Source organism: Orbicella faveolata, unplaced genomic scaffold (assembly GCF_042242905.1).
Source record: "Orbicella faveolata isolate gen_17 unplaced genomic scaffold, um_ofav_v1 contig_12, whole genome shotgun sequence".
Lineage (NCBI taxonomy): Eukaryota > Metazoa > Cnidaria > Anthozoa > Scleractinia > Merulinidae > Orbicella > Orbicella faveolata.
In genome coordinates this window covers 4,140,058-4,159,609 of record NW_028301539.1, presented here as the reverse complement: position 1 = coordinate 4,159,609, position 19,552 = coordinate 4,140,058, and the positions used below count along the sequence as shown (strand labels likewise).

At 42.3% G+C, this 19,552-nt stretch overlaps 1 protein-coding gene and 1 pseudogene across 2 annotated transcripts; both read right to left on the bottom strand.

Annotated features, from left to right (window-relative positions):
- Positions 1 to 670: 670 nt before the first annotated feature.
- On the bottom strand, positions 671 to 7,845 carry LOC110063646 (diamine oxidase [copper-containing]-like). The gene is made up of 3 exons (XM_089282135.1): positions 7,691 to 7,845; positions 2,690 to 4,798; positions 671 to 2,002 (listed from the first exon to the last, which is right to left on the bottom strand). Exons 2-3 carry the CDS (start codon positions 4,784 to 4,786, stop codon positions 1,685 to 1,687), a joined length of 2,415 nt encoding a protein of 804 aa, XP_089138261.1. The 5' UTR covers positions 4,787 to 4,798; positions 7,691 to 7,845; the 3' UTR covers positions 671 to 1,684.
- Positions 7,846 to 9,304: 1,459 nt separating this feature from the next.
- On the bottom strand, positions 9,305 to 17,978 carry LOC110063696 (diamine oxidase [copper-containing]-like; annotated as a pseudogene). Its single transcript, XR_016205343.1, has 3 exons — positions 17,845 to 17,978; positions 10,633 to 12,735; positions 9,305 to 10,191 (listed from the first exon to the last, which is right to left on the bottom strand). The product of XR_016205343.1 is annotated as a diamine oxidase [copper-containing]-like (transcript).
- Positions 17,979 to 19,552: the final 1,574 nt, after the last annotated feature.

The window sequence follows — 19,552 nt, the reverse complement described above, 5'->3', positions numbered from 1 at the left end:
TTGATTTTGACCATTCTATGTGGCAGCAACAATACTTTTGCCCATCCATGAAACTGCGAACGATACGACCTTCGCAGAGTCAATTTTCGCATCTTCGACCTTTCCCACACTCCCTGAAACGTTTCCGGTCAATTTAGCATTAAGAGGGTACGAGTTCAGTATCCTTTTGTCACTAGGATTTGGTCCAAAACTTGGCTTGCACTTTTGAAAAAGAAACCTCTGCCTGTATTAGAAAAGGATGCGTACAAGAGTAGGAATTTTGCACAAAAAAATTGAAAAATTGGTATGACGGCAGGAAGGAAGGTAGGCAGATTGGTAGGTAAGGAGGAAAACAAGTTAGCAGGTGGGTGGGGTAGTGGGCAGATTGGCAGGTGGATAGCTATAGGGAGGTAGCTAGGGAGGTCAATGCCCCCGCTCCAACATCTAAGGGAAATTTCTCTATCATTTCGGGTCTGGGCCCAATCCATCGCAGCGCCCCCCCCCCCCCCCCCCTCACCCCCCACAGTACTTTTGTCAGGCCGCTTGTCCAACGACGCCTGCCGAAACTGACTGTAGATTCCAGGGTGGAGAATTAAGCACTACCCATAGACAACTCCCATCCATTTTTCAGTAATTCCCTCTGCTGATAGTCGAACGTTCAATGCAAACTACTATTAATTCACCGATCTGGTTGTTTTAATTTTGAGAAGTTTATTATTTTAATACAAAACAAGTGTTACAATGAATTTATTTTAATAAATCTGAAACACAAAATACTCGAATGGAAATAAATCATGTCTTATCAATGGGACAGAAAAAAAAGATAAAGAGGCCTGGTTTCCTTAAAGCTGCCTCTTTTTGAAATTTTAAGATTAAGAAATCAATCCCCTAAATTTGAAACAACCTTAGAGTTTTTCCTTTCATTTCAATGCTCAACCTTAATCTCAGCAGCCAGGTAAAAGGAAATTTGAACCAACCAGTTTTTAGACATTTTGAACTCAAAATGTTACAGGTTAGCCTGAGGTTAGATTACCCAGATCATTATTGCTTCTGCACATTGGCTCATAAATGCCTCTCAGACACTAGCCTGAGTGGTGTTCGATCTTCAGCCGTCTTATTAAAGACCATGTTCGTAACTTAACACACATGAAAAGGGGCTGAAAACCAGACTCCCAAAACGGCTGGAAATCGAATCTAGCATGCATTCAGTCGCTTCATATTTCTTGTAAAACACTTGTCGATTACGAAAATATTTTAACATCCGCAGAGAACGTTTCATAAACAAAGAGACTTTCACGTGAAATGGACGGGGACGCTAGCGCTTAGGTCTATTCAAGGGCTATTTATGATAACTTTTGCATACTTATGCCTTGCAATGAGCTAGAAAGGGCTGGAATAAAAAAAAATAGGAGAATCCCGAAGGCATTGTAAGAATTTATACGATACGATAGTTCGTTATACACTTAGATCGATCAGCCATAAAATCTATAAAATTTGTTCATAGATGAAGGCATTCGATGACGTCTTTATCATCTACAAAGTTAGTGCAGCACTTTTGTTACCGTCGGTCTTAGATGGTCCCTTTAGGAGGCCTTAAGGGGACCGGATTGGTCTCATGCAATATGGTTTTTTTTTTTTTTTCCGACGAGCATCCCCACCCCTTTAACAATGGAAGCCCTGGTCCCCGGGACCACAACGGGACTGATCAATAAGTGCCATTAAAGTCAGTCTTGTACTCTTTGGGAATGCAATGTGGTCCAGTGGGGGTCCCATATCGCTCAACCTTCTGTCCGCTGAACTTCTCGTCTTTGGGCGTAATCAAGATGGCGTTAGTCGATCCCATGGAAGGGTCTTCGTCGAAGTAGTTGAAAGGTCGAATAAAGAAGTGGGCGGAGTTTGCAGCTGTGGCGGTATTGGGCAAGTCTTCTGAGTGTGGAATGTGCATGGCTCCTATTGTTACCCAGGCTACAAGGTCCTCGTTCACGATGGAGTCGTTATCCATAAGATACTTACGGAAATCAAGCTGTGTCGGTGAAGAAGAAATAAAGCAAAAAATAACAGCATAAGATATCACGGGGTTTCGATTGATCAGTGACGTAACTGTGATACTCTAGGTCTTAAAACCATGTTTAAGTCCTCAGCGTATAACGCCAGAAACCTTGATACCAGAGGTATATAAAATGTCATGACGGGACTTATGGAGATCGCCCAGTGTACAAACATTTATTAAGCCGTTGGTAATATTTCGGAAAGAAAATATCCTTTTGCTCTTTTACTCTTTCTTTAGAAAGTTTCATAAGCTGTCTAAACCGCGGAATTTACGTTGACTCCTTTATCAGTATGACAATTAAACAGGGCCTTCCAAAATAGTTGTATGCTTATTTTCTTCGAATTCAAGGGATAATATTATTTATAGAATATCATGGCGATATGATCACCGATTTTTAGGTTAACTTTGGAATTAACCTCATCTCCGGTTTGTGATTGGACGCCAAAAGGTTTTTACATCCAGTCAATCACCTCCACCAATAAGACATTTTGGTATGGCCGAATGACATGCCCATGTTAGCGTTATGAAAATATGCCAACTACACATACCAAATACAGAGCACAGAATTCAAATACGCCCCCACCCTATCGGTATCTCCCTTACATCAGCCGCTGATAGAAATAAAATAAAAGTCTGCCGAATCAGTGAAATGAAACTAACCTGTGGATTAGTAGGTGAGTTTTGGTTATAGATGGAGCTACTCTGGGTCTCATTTTCTTTGTACTTAGTGACGGCCATTTGATACAGGGACCAGCTCATCATGGGCGTGATCATCCAGTCTTCAGGATACAGCTGTTTCAACATGGATTCCAGCTGTATGCGATACCCCTTTTTTACACCCATCCTGTTCTCCTCGGCGTCATTAAAGAAGTTCAAGTACTTTGGGTGGTCGAAGTTAAACTTATACGCAGCCTCCAACTCCGTTGTCTTCACGCTTCGTTTTAGAACTTTCTGCACACGTCTTCTGTTGGGGAACCAGCGCTCAGTGATGTTTTCAATACCAATTTCGATGGTCTCGTATGAATTCTTTCGTCCGCCGATGTCTAAGTCAACTTTGTAGTTGATCAGATGATCGTGTGTACCGCTTGTGAAATGCTCGTGCAGTGGATAAGCGTATGGATGCATATTAGCGTCGTAAAAGGAACTATAGATATAGCCAGAGGCTGACAGTTTAACTTCTATGACGCCGTTCTGGTAAAATATGAAGTCGAACAAATAATCATAGTTATATACCGTGGCAATCGTGCGCAGAATTAATACCTGATTGGCCATTCCACCGTAGAACCTGTACCCATTCACAAAGTTGTTATCGTAATGTCGACGCAGTGGAATTCCATCATTCAGTTCAAACACACAGACAGCGTTGCGAAAGGTTTTCGGACTTTCCATTCCGATCATGTGCACCAGATCAAAGCAGGAAGCTGTTTCTGGGACATCCACTCCAAGGACCATCTCATAGCTGCTCTGTCCCATTTTCCACGCCCCGTCAATGAAGTTATTCCAAGACGGGAGTGGGTAATAACCTGCGTATGTGGCGGCCGCCTCCTGAAGGCTGAGCTCGTATACGATTCTGTCTCCGTTGAACTGGATATCGTAAAGCTGTATTCCACTATTGGAGTCCATTCTGAAGTCAAAAGACCACGACATGTAGCTAATATGGTGGCCTTTCACAGTATATCGCTGGCCATCAGGTTGGTATTGTTCAGGGCCTCTCATGGGCTTAGACGGCTGTGGAGTACCTCGTCGCTCGTAGCTCGAAAACAATGTATCATCATCGCCTTTTGGCGCCGGTATCTTGATTTTTTCTATGGTATTGTTCGCGTATTTGGCCGCTAACTCATCAACGGAGTCAAAAGTTTGATTATTGTAGATTACTTTGAGTATTTTCCACTTGAAAGCATTTGCTCCACCGTGATCTAATAGGATATGTAAGTCTATCGGATAAAAGTAGTGACCAATGAAGTCGCCGCGAATGAAATAAATCCAAGAGTAACGATCTTCCGCCGTGAATCCCAGTGGAGCTGTCTGAAGAAAGTACAGGCATTTCTTGTTGTTTGTGCATTGGAGTGTATACCCATCATAGCTTTCGTTCATCAGCTTTTGTAGCTTAGGAGCAACACCAATTGCCATCGCGTAATACATTATCTTGTACTCTACACCGCTATCAAAAGGCCTGGCATTGAAGTGGACCGTTTCTTTCTGGCCACCAGGCACTTTGCGTACAACATGCTGAGTGGGATTAACCACCGCACTCACTACGTATTCCCTCACCACCGGGGGATCGGTAGCACCATGAAACACTACAGCGACAGCTCTTCGCTCAGGTTTGGGACCATCGTTGTCGAGGAATTCGAGGACCTCATCTTTGGACGGTGGTAAAAACTGTATTGAATATATGTAGTTGCTGTCCACAGTTGCATCTACATATTCCGTAAGGTTCAGTTCTGGTTGTTTCAGCAGATAGTCTCGAACGGCGGTGATCTCTTCGATCGTCAGGTCATCAAAAACACCAGCAGACTTGGGTGAGTCATCGGAACTGGACATGCCTTCTCCACAGGACTCCATACTTACGGCAACACGGGAGCCATTTTCTTGGCTTTCATCGCTTTTTCCCTTCTTAGTTGCCACCACTATCAAAGCAATCAAGAGTGCTATGCTTATCACAATGAACACGATGGCAAGAACCTTCCACAACATCAGCGAAGTGCTAGCCCCTGGAGTGAATTTCCGTTTTATCATGGGATCAGTATTTTCCATGATGACTGAATCCTGCACAAGGAAAATGACAGTCAATGTGAAAAATAATGGTACACGAAAGAAATTTGGACCGATGAATTATATATGTTAATGAATTATCAGGTCTAAAACGTTCGGAGGAGGTAGCTGGTGGAGGTAGTTGGGGAAGAAGAAGACGAAGAAGAAGAAGAAGCGCAAAAAGTAGGGGAAGAGGAGGAGGAGGAGAAGGAGGAGGAGGTGGTGATGGTGGTGCTGGCGCAAGAGGGAGAAGGAAGAGAAAGAGGAGAAAGAGGACGAGGACGAGGATGAGGGGGAGGTGGAACAAGAGGGAGAAGAGAAAGTAGAGGAAGAAGAGGAAAAGGAAGAGGAGGGAGAGGAAGAGGTGAAGGAAGAAGAGGAAGAAGAGAAAGTGGTGGAAGAAAGATGCTAAGGGGAGGGTCCTGCGGAGGGATATATCCCTTTTTCCAGCCCAAATTGTTCCCAAAGCCCATTTCGCAACCCTGTTTTGCCCAACTGCCCAGTCCCATTCTTATGTCTTTTATTCCCAGTGCCATTGACCTAAATCTGATTTTCCCAGTGAAAAACTAGGCAAATTAACCCGCAGAAAACATAGCTTAGATATTTTTTTTTTGTCACGAAGAATAAGTACATTTAGCTTTAATATACTCAAGATTTGGAACAAAACTGAAAAATTTGAGAAATGCGATTGGGACATTATTTTGTGTCACCAGCCAGGAGTGTCACGTCGGTGAACTAGACCGTCTGAAAGAGCAAAATTATTGCCAATTTCTATCACGGTAAAACATATTCTCAGCGTAGTTAGTTCACTTGCAGGAGTGGATTTATAAAGATCGCCGCACGCATCTCTATGCACCTACATTTCACACATTCGGTGGTCTTTCCCGCGCAGCTATGGCGAAACAATGCGTGAGATAAGTGGCCGCTAGTACTTTCGTGACGTCATGCATCCCTAATCAACAAACGAAATCTGCCCTTTTGCAGGCCACAACAAGAAAACTGCAAGCAAACAATATTGAAAGCTAGAGCTCAGTTCAGACGTCGTACACGTGCCGTTCCGAACTCAGGAATAAGGGACCGGTCTTTATTTATCGCCGGGGTAGGAGGGGAGAGGCGAGGGGTGGTAGTCGGAGTATTTTTGGCTAAAGACAGTAACATTAAGCTGATTCCGCCTTTAAATGCTATTTTATTGAAGTGATCCTCCATCATAAATCTTGATAAATTTCGTGATCCCCCCCTGTCTTCACACACATATTCATCTTTCGACGTGTATATTTAGCGCTTTTAACGGTCATATGAAAGTATTACTAACGATGATGTTCTTACAGTATAATGAAACCGCCATGGTGCAGTCTCTTCATCCGTGTCTTTTGTTAGTCTGGATCCCGATATCTGATCAAGGTCATCAGAAATTTTCACAGGTGTCCAACAAAGCATAACAAGCGGCTTAAATTAAAGCGAGGCCAACCTAGGAGGGTCCGGGAGCATGCTCCCCCGGAAAATTTTGAAATTGTAGGTTGTCAAAGAAAGTGTTACGGAAAATGAGTTGTTTATGATCATAAAATTAGACATAGCAAGTAGTGCTGTTTTACCTTTTCAAAGGAGGTCACTCCAAAAAGCTTCCGTTTTTGTTTTCGCCTATAGCAAGTAAACATTCAGTTTTTCCACTCACAGAAGTTTCAGGCCTTGATGTGCCCGCTATCCTGAAGAAATTTGTCTCGAAAGAAGCGACTTCGGAGGCCGCCATTTTAAAACTTAGCATTTTAAATCTTGGCAGCCAGGCCGTGTTAATGCGACATCATTCCGTCGGACTCGACATTGGCGGAAAGGAGAAAAACCTGAAATTGACTTGGCATCCTTCAAAATGTCAGCAAAATCTATTTTTTTCAAGCAGTTGTCCACTTCACTATCATTAATGTTATCATTTCGGAGTTTGGAGCATGTTTGGCTAATAATATAATGTATGGCTGATAATATAGCTCAAGAGCAGCCATAACCCAGAGGTAGTAAAAAGGCTTGTCGGGAGCCCCCCAGGCGATAAATAATGACCTGTCTGTAAAGTTGGCAAAAAGCACAGCAGTAGCACGGCGTCCGAACAAACGTTTGAATTAAGTTCGGCGAAGCAGTTGAGATTTCGACAAGTGTGTTTGTGCTACACGCCTGACTAGCACGGCAGCGATTCAAATGTCACGCTTCTGCCGCGCCAAACCAATTCATAAGTAATAACGATTTGTTTTGGCGGGATTGTGTTCCCGCAGGGAGTTACTTGGCTGGTTGTTAGGTGACTTCAGTAAATCCTTAATATAGTACAATCCTGCACGACGTCTGTAACAGAGTCGTGTTTCTGCCTTGCTGCATTCGAAACTTAACGCAATTTAAAACTTCAGCCCTTTTATTGGGAGGAATCTTGCCTTGCATGCCTGATTAGCTTGCATATCAGCAAACTTGGCCTAACGGACCCTAGCTAGCTTGAATTCCTGACTCGATATCCTAGCTCAAATCATGACTCAAAAATTCTCAAATGAGATTCAACTCGAAAATCGACTCGAAATCCTGACCGAAGAATAGGTATCACTGCTCAGAAGGTCAAATGTTTGGGCCCAAATTCACCCAAACATTGAGTGGCGTGCATACCAAAGTACATTCTGCGGAATTAAGGAGGCCTGACTGTTGGGAAATACACCCGAAATATCCTTCCCAAATTCGACTCGAATTAACGGGGCATGAATACTCCACATAAAGGTGCTTAACAACCTCTACTCCATATATTACTGTGTGTAAATCTCATTTTGATTGCATGATTACATATTCGAGCACGGATAAAGTATTTTCGCATTGGCGCAGTGAATCTTAATTAACAAAAACCGGTTACGTACTTAGCATAACGTTGCATCGAACATTTCATACCTTAGTTTTTCAAAAAAGTTCAACCTTCAGGTAGGTCTTCGTTCTCCAATCGACACCAGTAGCAATACGTACAGGATGTGCTCAATAATTATTCACAACTTACATTTCATTACAGCATAAACACTTGACGTCGGTCACGCTCTATCATTCAAACCAGTAGAAAGCGGCGAAAATATTTAATATATTTCTTCTAAAGGAGGCTGGTCACATCACTCACATTTATGTAAATCGAACGTAAAACAAGAAGGCCATTTCCGAACTACCTTAAGCCTCATTCTCAAAGGGAGTCTTGTTGCCCATGATCATTAATATGAAAATGAGCTTTCACTAACACGCAAATTAAACTCAGTTTGGATGGTTGTTGCACCAGGCCTCGCTTTGATACAGCGCTTTCCTAAAAGTGAGCAGAACAGTGTTGAACTATTTCAAGAGGATGTCACGATTCGGTGGTGTCCTACAAAGAAATCAGTCGATGGGAAATCGGGCGAGGCGGACCGCCTGAGGGGTTTCCTTCTGATACAAAAGAACACATGGAGCATTTTCACAAATTTGACAAGAATATTCGTTTTCCATATGATTTGTTAGGAAACACGTCTCCCCTCCTCCTAGATACCTACATTGCAACTGATGACATTGGCGTCCACAGAAAAGATACTTTAAGCGGCCAATAAACTAATTTGACAGTTTTCTCGCTAGTGCTAGAGCTGGGGGGCTCGCTCGTTCGTATACACAGGATGTGTTATGGATCTCCTGGTTTGAATTTTTCGTGTATCACGTTCGTCTACATGTACACTTATTAGGCCCTCTCTTGTTAACCAAAAAAACATGTTCACTACTCGATAAATCCATGCTAACTGTGTTCGGATTTTGGCGCGAAAGTTCACTTGACTGATTGTCGGAAAAACATTTATCAAGTAACGCAACTTGCCTAGGGAAATAGTTGTCATGCAAATTTATAACGTGACTCAGAGAAACGTGATCTGAACACAGGGACTGGATGGGGCACTGAGTTAATAAGATTGATTTTCAAGATATAAGCGTAACATTAGAATAAAGCTATGTGTACTTAAGAGCGAACTAAAGAACGTCTAGGACAGATTGCAGATTGGAGATTGTTGAATTGTGGAAAGAATTGTAAGCGTCAAGAGAACTGTTGGGAATAAAAGAAATACAGTCCAAACGTTACAGGCTTTACTGCGTGGAAATTCCCGAACACTGGTCTGCCAAAGCCAAGAGAAGTCAATTGCTATCATTTTAAGCTCAGGGAAGTCTACATATTCTATCTGATATTTTAAATTCAAGTTTTCTTTCCAGACAAGTCACGTGGAAAATATCTTGTGGTGAGATTATGAATTACGATAAGTTCACATTTTAAGGTGTATCGGTTCAAAAAACAGCAATGCCTATTCTTGTTAATCTCTGGTGAGTAATTTAACAAGTCGTTATTGAAAAATAAAACTCGCAAACGTCTCGTCTAACGAAGATACAGAATATTCCGGAGACAATGCAATGAGCCCAGCAGATAAAATTTAACTGCTGACATCAGGTTCTAAAGTAACTAACACCCTTAATTACAGTATTAGGGGATCATAATTCAAAAACGGCACGGTGAAATTTTTCTTTCAAATTTTAATAAGTATGATATGACGTAACTTTTAGCAAAGTTTAAAAAACATTCTGCACATGGGGTGCAGAGCCACCTTAAATTTTCAAAACTTTAACAACGTGTTCACCAATGACTGGGCAGTTTTTCGATACCATGATTGTAGCATCAAGTGATGAAGAGTGGTTATAATGACCCATCAAAGCCTAACTAATGGAAACTATTTTGAGGCACCTTAATCCATTAATTCAAATTGCGTGCGGTCTACAAATGTATGACTAAAACTCTCTTTTAAGATATTTTTATTTGAATGCTGCGAAAAACAGGTCTTAAGAATATCCTGGTTATTTGCATATGCCATGCGGTGAATTCTATAATTTGTTTCATAATCGGTTCCTTTTTAACTAAAATAAGCACGATCAAAATCTACTTTGTTGAATGACAATATATAAACGCAAGAAATGACTGCAGCAATTGCAATGCAATGCTTGTTCGGGGGAGGGGTAAGAGCAAATTGGTCTACATTCTACGGGCCCTTTAACATTGGAAATCCCGGCCCCCAGGACTTCATCAGGACTGATCAATAAGTGCCCTTGAAGTCAGTCTTATACTCTTTGGGAATGCAACGTGGTTCAGTGGGGGTCCTATATCGCTCAACCTTCTGTCCGCTAAGCTTCTCGTCTTTTGGAGTGATCAAAATGGCGTTAGTCGATCCAATGGAAGGGTCTTCGTCGAAGTAGTTGAAAGGTCGAATAAAGAAGTGGGCAGAGTTTGCAGCTGTGGCAGTGTTCGGCAAGTCTTCTGAGTGTGGGATGTGCATAGCTCCTATTGTCACCCAGGCTACAAGGTCCTCGTTCACTATGGAGTCGTTATCCATAAGATACTTACGGAAATCAACCTGCGTGGAGAAGAAATCAAGGAAAAAATAACAGCGTAAGATATAGAAGGTGTTTTGATTGGTCGCTGGTGTTAACTGTAGTTTTCTATAGGGTAGATAATACTAGGGGTCTATAAAATGTCCTGGCGATAACCCAGTGTACACACATTCAAGTCTTTGTTAATACCTTTGAAGATAACGTTCTTTTACTCTCTTACTCTTACTTTAGGAAGTGCCATAAACTAAACAGAATCTCCATTGTATATTTTGTATCGCTGACAATTAAACGGGCCCTTGCAAAATGATGTACGCTCATTTCCGATTCCCTTGCCCACCTTTGTGTGGTGAAAATACCAACTACACGAGGAGCATGGGAGAAGGCTAAATGAATAAAGGTAAGAAGGAAGAGTTGAACAGTTCCAAGCCTTTGGATGTTATATTTTTAAGCCATTCAAAGCTAACCTGCGGATTAGTAGGTGAGTTTTGGTTATAGATGGAGCTACTCTGGGTCTCATTTTCTTTGTACTTAGTGACGGCCATTTGATACAGGGACCAGCTCATCATGGGCGTGATCATCCAGTCTTCAGGATACAGCTGTTTCAACATGGATTCCAGCTGTATGCGATACCCCTTCTTTACACCCATTCTGTTTTCTTTGGCGTCATTAAAGAAGTTCAAGTACTTTGGGTGGTCGAAGTTAAACTTATACGCAGCCTCCAGCTCGGTTTTCTTCACGCTTCGTTTTAGAACTTTCTGTACACGCCTTCTGTTGGGGAACCAGCGCTCAGTGATGTTCTCGATTCCAATTTCGATGGTCTCGTAGAAATTCTTTCGTCCGCCGATGTCTAAGTCAACTTTGTAGTTGATCAGATGATCGTGTGTACCGCTTGTGAAATGCTCATGCAGTGGATAAGTGTATGGATTTATATTCTGGTTGTAAAAAGAACCAAAGATATAGCCAGAGGCTGACATTTTGACTTCTATGACGCCGTTTTGGTAAAACATGAAGTCGAAAACATAATCATAGTTATACACTGTGGCAATTGTGCGCAGAATCAACACCTGATTGACCATTCCACCGTAGAACTTTTACCCATTCACAAAGTTGTTATCGTAATGTCGACGCAGAGGAATTCCATCATTCAGTTCAAACACGCACACGGCGTTGCGGAAGGTCCTCGGTCTTTCCATTCCAATCATATGCACCAGATCAAAACAGAAAGCTGTTTCTGGGAAATCTACCCCACGAACCATCTCATAGCTGCTCTGTCCCATTCTCCACGATCCGTCAAGAAAGTTATTCCAAGAAGGGTTTGGATAATAGCCTGCGTATGTGGCGGCTGCCTCCTGAAGACTGAGTTCGTATACGATTCTGTCTCCGTTGAATTGGATATCGTAAAGTTGCATTCCACTGTTGGAGTCCATTCTGAAGTCAAAAGACCACGACATGTAGCTAATATAGCGGCCTTTCACAGTATACCGCTGGCCATCAGGCTGGTATTGTTCAGGGCCTCTCATTGGTTTAGACGGCTGTGGAGCACCTCGTCGCTCGCAACTTGAAAAAAACGTCTCATTGCCTTTTGGCGCAGGCAACTTGATTTTTTCTATGGTATTGTTCTCGTATTTGGCCACTAACTCATCTACGGAGTCAAAAGTCTGATTATTGTAGAGCACTTTGAGTATTTTCCATTTTGAAGCCACTGCTCCACCGTGATCTACAAGGAACATTACATCTATCGGATAAAAGTAGCTACCAGTGAAATCGCCGCGAATGAAAAATATCCAAGTGTAGCGATCTTCCGCCGTAAATCCCATTGGAGCTGTATAGAGAAAGTTCAGGCATTTCCTGTTGTTTCTGCAGGTGTACGTGTACCCATCATAGCTTTCATACATCAGCTTGTACAGCTTCCGAGCAGCCTTTAAGATAATCACGTTGTTTAGTCCGTTATACTCCACATAACTATCAAAAGGCCTGGCATTGAAGGGGACTGTTCCTTTCTGCCCACCAGGCACTTTGCGTACAACATGCTGAGTGGGATTAGCGACTGGACTCACTATGTATTCCCTCACTACCGGGGGGTCGGTAGCACCATGAAACACTACCGCGACAGCTCTTCACTCAGGCTTGAGACCATCGTTGTCCAGGAATTCGAGGACCTCATCTTTGGACGGTGGTAAAAACTGTATCAAGTATATGTAATTGCTGTCCACAGTTGCCTTTAAATATTTCGTGAGGTTCAGCTCTGGTTGTTTCAGCAGATAGTCTCGAACGGCTGTGATTTCATCGACCGTTAGGTCATCAAAAACACCAGCAGACTTGGGTGGGTCATCGGAAGTGGTCATGCCTTCTGCACAGGACTCCACGCTGAGGGCAACATGGGAGCCATTTTCTTGATCTTCGTCGGTTTTCCCTTGCTTTGTTGCCACCACTATCAAAGCGATCAACAATGCAAAGCTTATAACAATGAACACGATGGCAAGAACCTTCCACAACATCAGCATGCTGCTAGTCTTTGGAGTGGATTTCCCTTTTATCATGGGATCAGTGCTTTCCATGATGAAATTCTGCACAAGGAGAATGGCAATCAACATGAGAAAATAATGGTAGACAAAATGAATTGTGAAAAACAAAATTATGAGAATAGATTACATCTATAAACTGCCGATAACGACTGTAAAATGTATAAAAAAAATCCTGGTGCTTAAGTTTGTAATTTAAACGTTCGTGAGGAAACCTGGACACACTACAGGCTAAGCACATTGCTTTTTACCTGCGAGATCCCAAACAAACTGAAATAGAAAACTTTAAGTTTATGGTGTCTATGGTCCCGTAAAATGAAGTTAAATCGGTATACAGTAACAAGGGAAAGGTGGTGAAGCAACGAGGGGGGAAGGAGAGTAAGAAAAGGACAGGGAGAAGGAGAAGGAGAAGGGTGGATAGGACGAGACCAAACACGAGGAGGAAAGGGAGCAGGAGGAGCAGAAGTTCAGGAAGAATTCTGAGAAGCAGGAGGATGAATAGGAAGGGAAAGAAATATGGAATAGAAGGAAGTGCAGTAGGAGAAGGAGGAGGAGGTAAAAATACAATTGAGGAACAGGTGGGAGGCCAAGGAGGAAAGGGAGGAGGAAAAGGAGGGGGAGGTAGTGCTAAAGGTGGAGGAGGAAAAAGAAAGGGGGGAGGAAGAGGAGGAGCTGGAGGGGTAGGAGGAGGTGGTGGTGGTGGAGGAGGAGGTTTAAGAGGTGGAAGAGATTTAGGAGGTAGAGGAGGTGGAGGAGGTGGAGGAGGTGGAGGAGGTGGAGGAGGAGGACTAGGAAGTGGAGGAGGAAGGGGAGGAGGAGTTGGAGGTGGAGGAGGAACAGGAAGAGGTGGAAAAGGAGGAGGAGGTAGTAGTGGTGGTGGACGGGGAAGAGAAGGTGCTGGAGGAGTAGGAGGAGAAAATTGTGACGGAGGAGGTTTAGGGGGTGGAGAAAGAGGATTAGGAGGTGGAGAGGAAAAGGAAGAGCAGGAAGTGGAGGAAGAGGAGGACGAGGAGGACGAGAAGGACGAAGAGGAGGACGCGTTAAGTCGCTTCTTCTTGGTTTTGAAGTCCAGTCTTCTTGAAACACCTTGACAGGAACTCTTACACGCACGTTATAAATATTAAAGAGAGTGAAGAGAAAAATGGAATCTTTCTTTTTCACAAGGGGAAGATGATCTCTTTTCTAGTTCTTATTAAAATAAGATAATAGGAACGAATAAGGAATAAAAGTGCCGCTTTACCGAGTAAGATACTAGCAGAGTCAGTACATTCAAGAGCAATTGTTACGCACATTACGCGAAGGAAAAATAGGCCAATTTACCAGAGGTATTTACGCAGACATATACACAGAGGCTTCCCTGGGTGAGGTAGGAAAGAGTGAGAATCTCTCTTTTGCTCGACCGCTTCAGACGCAACCGCCAAGTGCATTTAGGGAGCTTAAGCAAACCACGATGGCAACGGCAACGAAACGTCACCAAACGAAAGGTTTAATGAGAAGACGAACAGTGACTGTGTATGTGCGTTTTAAATCTTTGTACATTTCGCAGCCGTGCTCTACGAAACAACAACGCAAAATGACCAAGTTCTGCGTATTTTCGAGAACGTAGGCCACGACGGCAAATGCTTTGCAGTCTGTACAAAAAGTACATATTTAGTTTGAGCAGGTTATTGGACCGATTGGAGCACTGAGCAGCTAGGTTCAGATAGTTAAGAAATTGGAAGGTAAAATATAAATCCATTTTTAACTAGGCGTCGTCCCAGGCGTCGCTGTCATCATTGCTTAGGGTCCCTAATGATAACTGTTCACGAGCGAGTGAAAAAAAAAAACATAAACTTTTCGTATGCATCTAAATTACTCGCAAGACCTGTTGGTTCATTGACTTGTCAACCTGTAACCGCGTGACTAACATTTGGTCAACGTTTAATCCTTCGTTAGTGTTTATCATCAGCTTTCAAAAATAAGCTTTTGCTTTGTCCCGAGGAATACATGTAAATACATTCGTGCGATCGAGAATGTTTGGGGGAAGCCAATATTTGGCACAGAACGAAAAATTTGTGGAATGCGCTTAGTCATGGCGGACACAGTTTAGGCATTTGCATAAAAATAAACTTTCAAGTCCTACTGCGATGTAGCTGCACAAGGTGTGAATGCAACATTAATCTGTTCAGTCAGCCTTTCTCTTTCTTTGCAAAAAATGTGAATTTAGCCTATTTTGTTTATGATCGGCGCCATAAGCCGCTGTGAGAATAAAAATGTAAATTTCCATGCTCCGTTTCCATTCTTTTATATTGCATTCAAAAATTTACCTCTTGTGCACAATTCGACGACGTATATTTAAAAAGCCGTGCTGAGATTTTTCAATCAATTCTTTATTAGGCGAAAAATAATAGTTATCTATGAAAAAAGGTTTAAAGATGAGAAGATGGGTGGAATAATGCTTGCGTGACGAGTGACGAGTCACGCACATCCCAGGGATTTAACTGCCATTTGTTAAAGACCTACCGAAAACATTGAGCTATATTTTAGCTATTACAAGTCATTACAGGGTTAATCGAAGCGGTTCTCGTTTTTTTCGTATTACTAAGGTCACCAAGGCGTTTTAAGTTCTTGAAGGTAGTAAAGACAACTTCGATCAAGAACGAAAACAGGTTGATAAACAGACCACGTGCATGCATGTCTGAGCATAACTGCATTTCGGTCGTTACTTTTGCCTTTTTGACTGTCTGAAAATAGAACAATGACTTACTGAGAGCATCTGACACTCATCTATAATACCGTCTACGAGAATACGTTTGGCTGTACGTCATTAGCTGAGTGATCCAAAAAAACCAAACGATGCAAAGCACCTGGATAAGTTGCAAGGAACTGGCCGATGAGAACTTTGTAAACGCGAATCAATTCACTCAAAGGAGAGAATAGACAAAGCTCACAATATATAAGGTGTGTGATATCAGACCCATTCTCAGCAAGGTATCTTTTCGCGACGAAAACGTAAAACTGGGTATTTTGCGGCTGTCCCGGCCTTTGCATAAAAGGAAAAAGAGATTCCACATCAAAACGATATTGGAGTCTTGAAAGTTAGGCCCTCTCCACACGACCCCGGGTTGCTTTTTACCCCGGTTTGAATCACCGCAGAGAGTGCTAAAAATAAGAAACCGACACAACTTAGGATGATTTTTTTGAAGGTGTACCATATTTCGGCTGGCCAAACTAGCCTTCTTCAGGTACAATGAGAATTTTACATTGGGACGTGTTTTCATGTAGCATATTTTTGTAATACCGGAAATACGTAAATATGCTATTATCCGGTATTATCCTGTATTACGAAAACATGCCACAGAAAAACACGTCTCAATGTAATATTCTCATTGTACCTGAAGGCCAGCCGAAATATAGCACACCTTCAAAATAATCATCCTACGTTGTGTCGGTTTGTGCTTTTATATTCTTCATTTCATATGTGAAGTCGATTAGATCACTATTGATCCAACGCGCACCAGCGACAGCACGATCATCCGGTTACGGTTGCTTGCTTAGACATTTTATAGCTAAAAATAAACACTTTACGCCAACGTGGGTTGTCAGTCTGCAATAGCGTGTGGTTTGTTTGCTTCGAGCCTGACCCGGGTCAGTCTTTCTACCGATCAAAAACTGAAAACATGGGCTAGAAAGATGACAAACAAAAAACGTCGTATCTAGATACCCGGCAGCCGGGAAGTGTTTTCAAAATACTACACACCCGGCAGTCACAACCGTGCCCGTGAATCACACAAAGTTCTTACGCAAAACCAAAACATTGTAAAAACTCGCTCTGTATTTCCGACCAAAGATCGAAATGCTGAAATACTCTCGGGAGGTTTCAATGATCATTTTTGTGGATATTGAATGTATTGATAATTCATAAAATTTTCACTGCCGGGTATCTAGTTTTTTGAACAACCGTGCCCGTGAGTTGAGGTTTTTATAGTATGCCGAAGCTAAGAGAATTCGTCCACAACAAAAGCAAAGCATTATTTAGAATCGCTTCGCATTTCTGAACATATATCGAATATTCTCATAGGGTTTCAACTTCAATTTTTGTAGAAATTATCGTATGAGAGTTGACACCGGAGTCAGAGTACGAATTTTTTCTAAGCGTCGAAACATCGAGATTTTCTAGTATGCCCAAGCTCGAAAATTTCCTCAACCACAAAACCAAAATTATAATTGAAATCGCTTGACATTTTTAAACGAAGATCTACGGTTTTAAGAAGGATTGGATGGGTTTTCCGTGGAAATTCTAGAATAATTTCAGACTGCCGGGTGTGTGGTATTTTGAAAACACTTCCCAGCTGCCGGGTTCCTAGACACAACGAACAAAAAAATCTAGAAAGTATAACGGAATGGTGGGAGGTCTTGATGTACAAACCAAAAAACAAAAACGAAACAACATGGTTATTTGACTGAATCAACCCGAGGCTCGACAAGGGTTACCCGGCAAGGGGACTGACCCGGCTTTCATGTAAACGCTTATAAACATTCGACTGCAAAAGGGTTACCCGCCGGGGGTTCGTGTGAAGCGGGCCTTAATGTTCCTATGATAATGATCTGCCGCGACGGCAGTGGAAATAAACTCTTGTTTGCATTCCCCATGTCGAGTTTCCGAAGGGAACTTGGACGATAATATAAGTTCTAATATGAGGTGCAGTTAGAGCATATCGATCATAGACATCCCGGGGCGATATTATTAACGTCAAGTCGAGATCTTATTGCAATTCGAACTCGGTTATTTCGAAATCTCCGTTATTTCGAACTCAAAAGAAACCATTTCCCTTGGATTTTCCCTCAAGTCATTTACTATCGGCTATTTCGAACTCCCGCTATCACGAACTACTATATTTTTCGTTTCCCCCGCTGAGGGTTCGAAATAGAGGGATACGGGATGAACTGTATTACACAAATGGTCACCATGTCTGCAGTGTTAAAACAGACAAGTCAACCACACAGAATCTACTCGTATCTTATCTTCTTTAAACGCTTTCAAACCCAGTCTTGGTAGAACTCTGATGGATCCTTGTTTTGATCCACAAATTATGAAATGGAAAGAGCTGCAAAAATACCTGGTTAGTAACCTCTGCGTACAATGCGTACTGAGACCATGTAATTACTACTTACGAGTGCCCACGAATGAGTTTCCTGGCTCGGGTTCACAGACGTTATTTTCGGCGGAGACAAGCGACGGTCGGAAATACGTCTGCGTTCAGCTGTGGAGAAACATAGGAAAATAATCACGCATATTTCGATAATCACGCATTGTTCAAAGTCACGCATTCTTCGTAAATCACGGGCTGTTCATGTTCGTTCGTGTTCATGTTCATAGATCACGCAACGAGAGTAGAACTGTTCATAACAGTTCGGTAGGAGAGGACAGGAAATGTTCTGCGGCTGTATACGTAATAGGTTTAGATTTGTTGTTAGGGTTATGTATGGTACGGCGGTGTTCACTTAATCAGTCTTTTAAACGATTGTAAATCACAGCGGTTTACATTGAATCATGTAGATGAGGTTTTTAGTATCACAGGCGAGGTTAGATTTTATGGGGCGCGTTTCCCTAGTAGAAAGGAAGGTATATGTAGTAAGTCCGTGAGAAATGTAGGGACAAGTAGCACAGTTCTCGTCACAAGGGAAAGAACCAGAAGGAAGTTGGGGGGGGGGGGGGGGCAGAATTAGCTAGAATTAGAAGAGAATTCAGCTGCAACTAATGAGTCAAGAAGGTTGTGGGAGCGTCTGAAGGCTATAACAGGCAAATGCTGAAAGACGTTTTTGCAGCGGTTATAAGAAAGCAACCGATTGTAATGTTTTCTAATGATGTTAGAGATGTGAGGAAGTGATGGACTAAAAGGTAGTTATAAATGGTATACGTTTAGGTTTGTTGACGTCTTTGGTTTGTAAAGTGAATCTGCGGGAAATGTCAGCGGCACGTCGTATTTGTTTAGTGACGAAGTTACGGTTGTAACCTTGAGCAGCGCGAGTATTAAACATAGCGTCCGTAGAACAGATACGTCGTAAACAGAGTGCTAGACTGAAAGGAATGGTTTTTTTAGTATGTAAGACATGACAAGATGAATAGAGTAGATGTTGGTGTTTGTCTGTAGGTTTGGTGCAGAGGTCAGTAGATATATTACCGTCGTTAGTCAATGAGACACTAATAACGTCAAGGAAAGGTATGTTAGTAAAAGAGTGTGGACTAGTGAATTTAATGATGGAGTGAATGTTGTTAAGATAATCGATGAAAATTTTAGGTTATTCAGGCCTTCGTTCCAGATCATAAAAATGTCATCGATTTATCGTAGCGCCAAGTGTGTTAAGAAACCACGACGGCGACATCAATGACAGCGTCGATTAAAAAATGAGTTCATATTTTACCTACGAATCTCGTCGTACTCTAGAGTCATTTAATTTGTTTATCACCGGTCAAAGCTATCACGAAACTGAATCTAGGACACATCGAATGATTCGAAATTAAAATTTAAAAAATTAGCCGTCGTGGCTCACGTTCTCCAGACAACGCAGAAGTTGGTCATTTCAGGTTGTTGTTTTACAGAGGACGGTTAAGAAATGTACCAAGAATTATAACGCACGTGCACAGCCATTGTTCTGCTCATAAACCTTTTGTTTGGCGACGTTGCCGTTGCCGTTGCCGTCGTGGCCTTCATAGTTGTCGACAACTAGGGCCCTGTCCACACGAATCCTGATATTTTTGAATCCTCAACTTTTTCTCTCCGGATACGGCTTCCGCCCACACGCCGATGATCCGGCGAACTCTGCAGCGAATCCGGATATTTTTTAATCCGCTCTCCAGAGTGGAAAAAAATAAATCCGC

Bases quoted from the DNA above. Each gene is read 5' to 3' on its own strand.
- LOC110063646 (XM_089282135.1), bottom strand. From the start codon at position 4,786: ATGGAAAATACTGATCCCATGATAAAACGGAAATTCACTCCAGGGGCT. The intron at 2,003-2,689 runs GTTAGTTTCATT...TCACCGACACAG, and splicing joins ACTCACCTACTAATCCACAG to CTTGATTTCCGTAAGTATCT.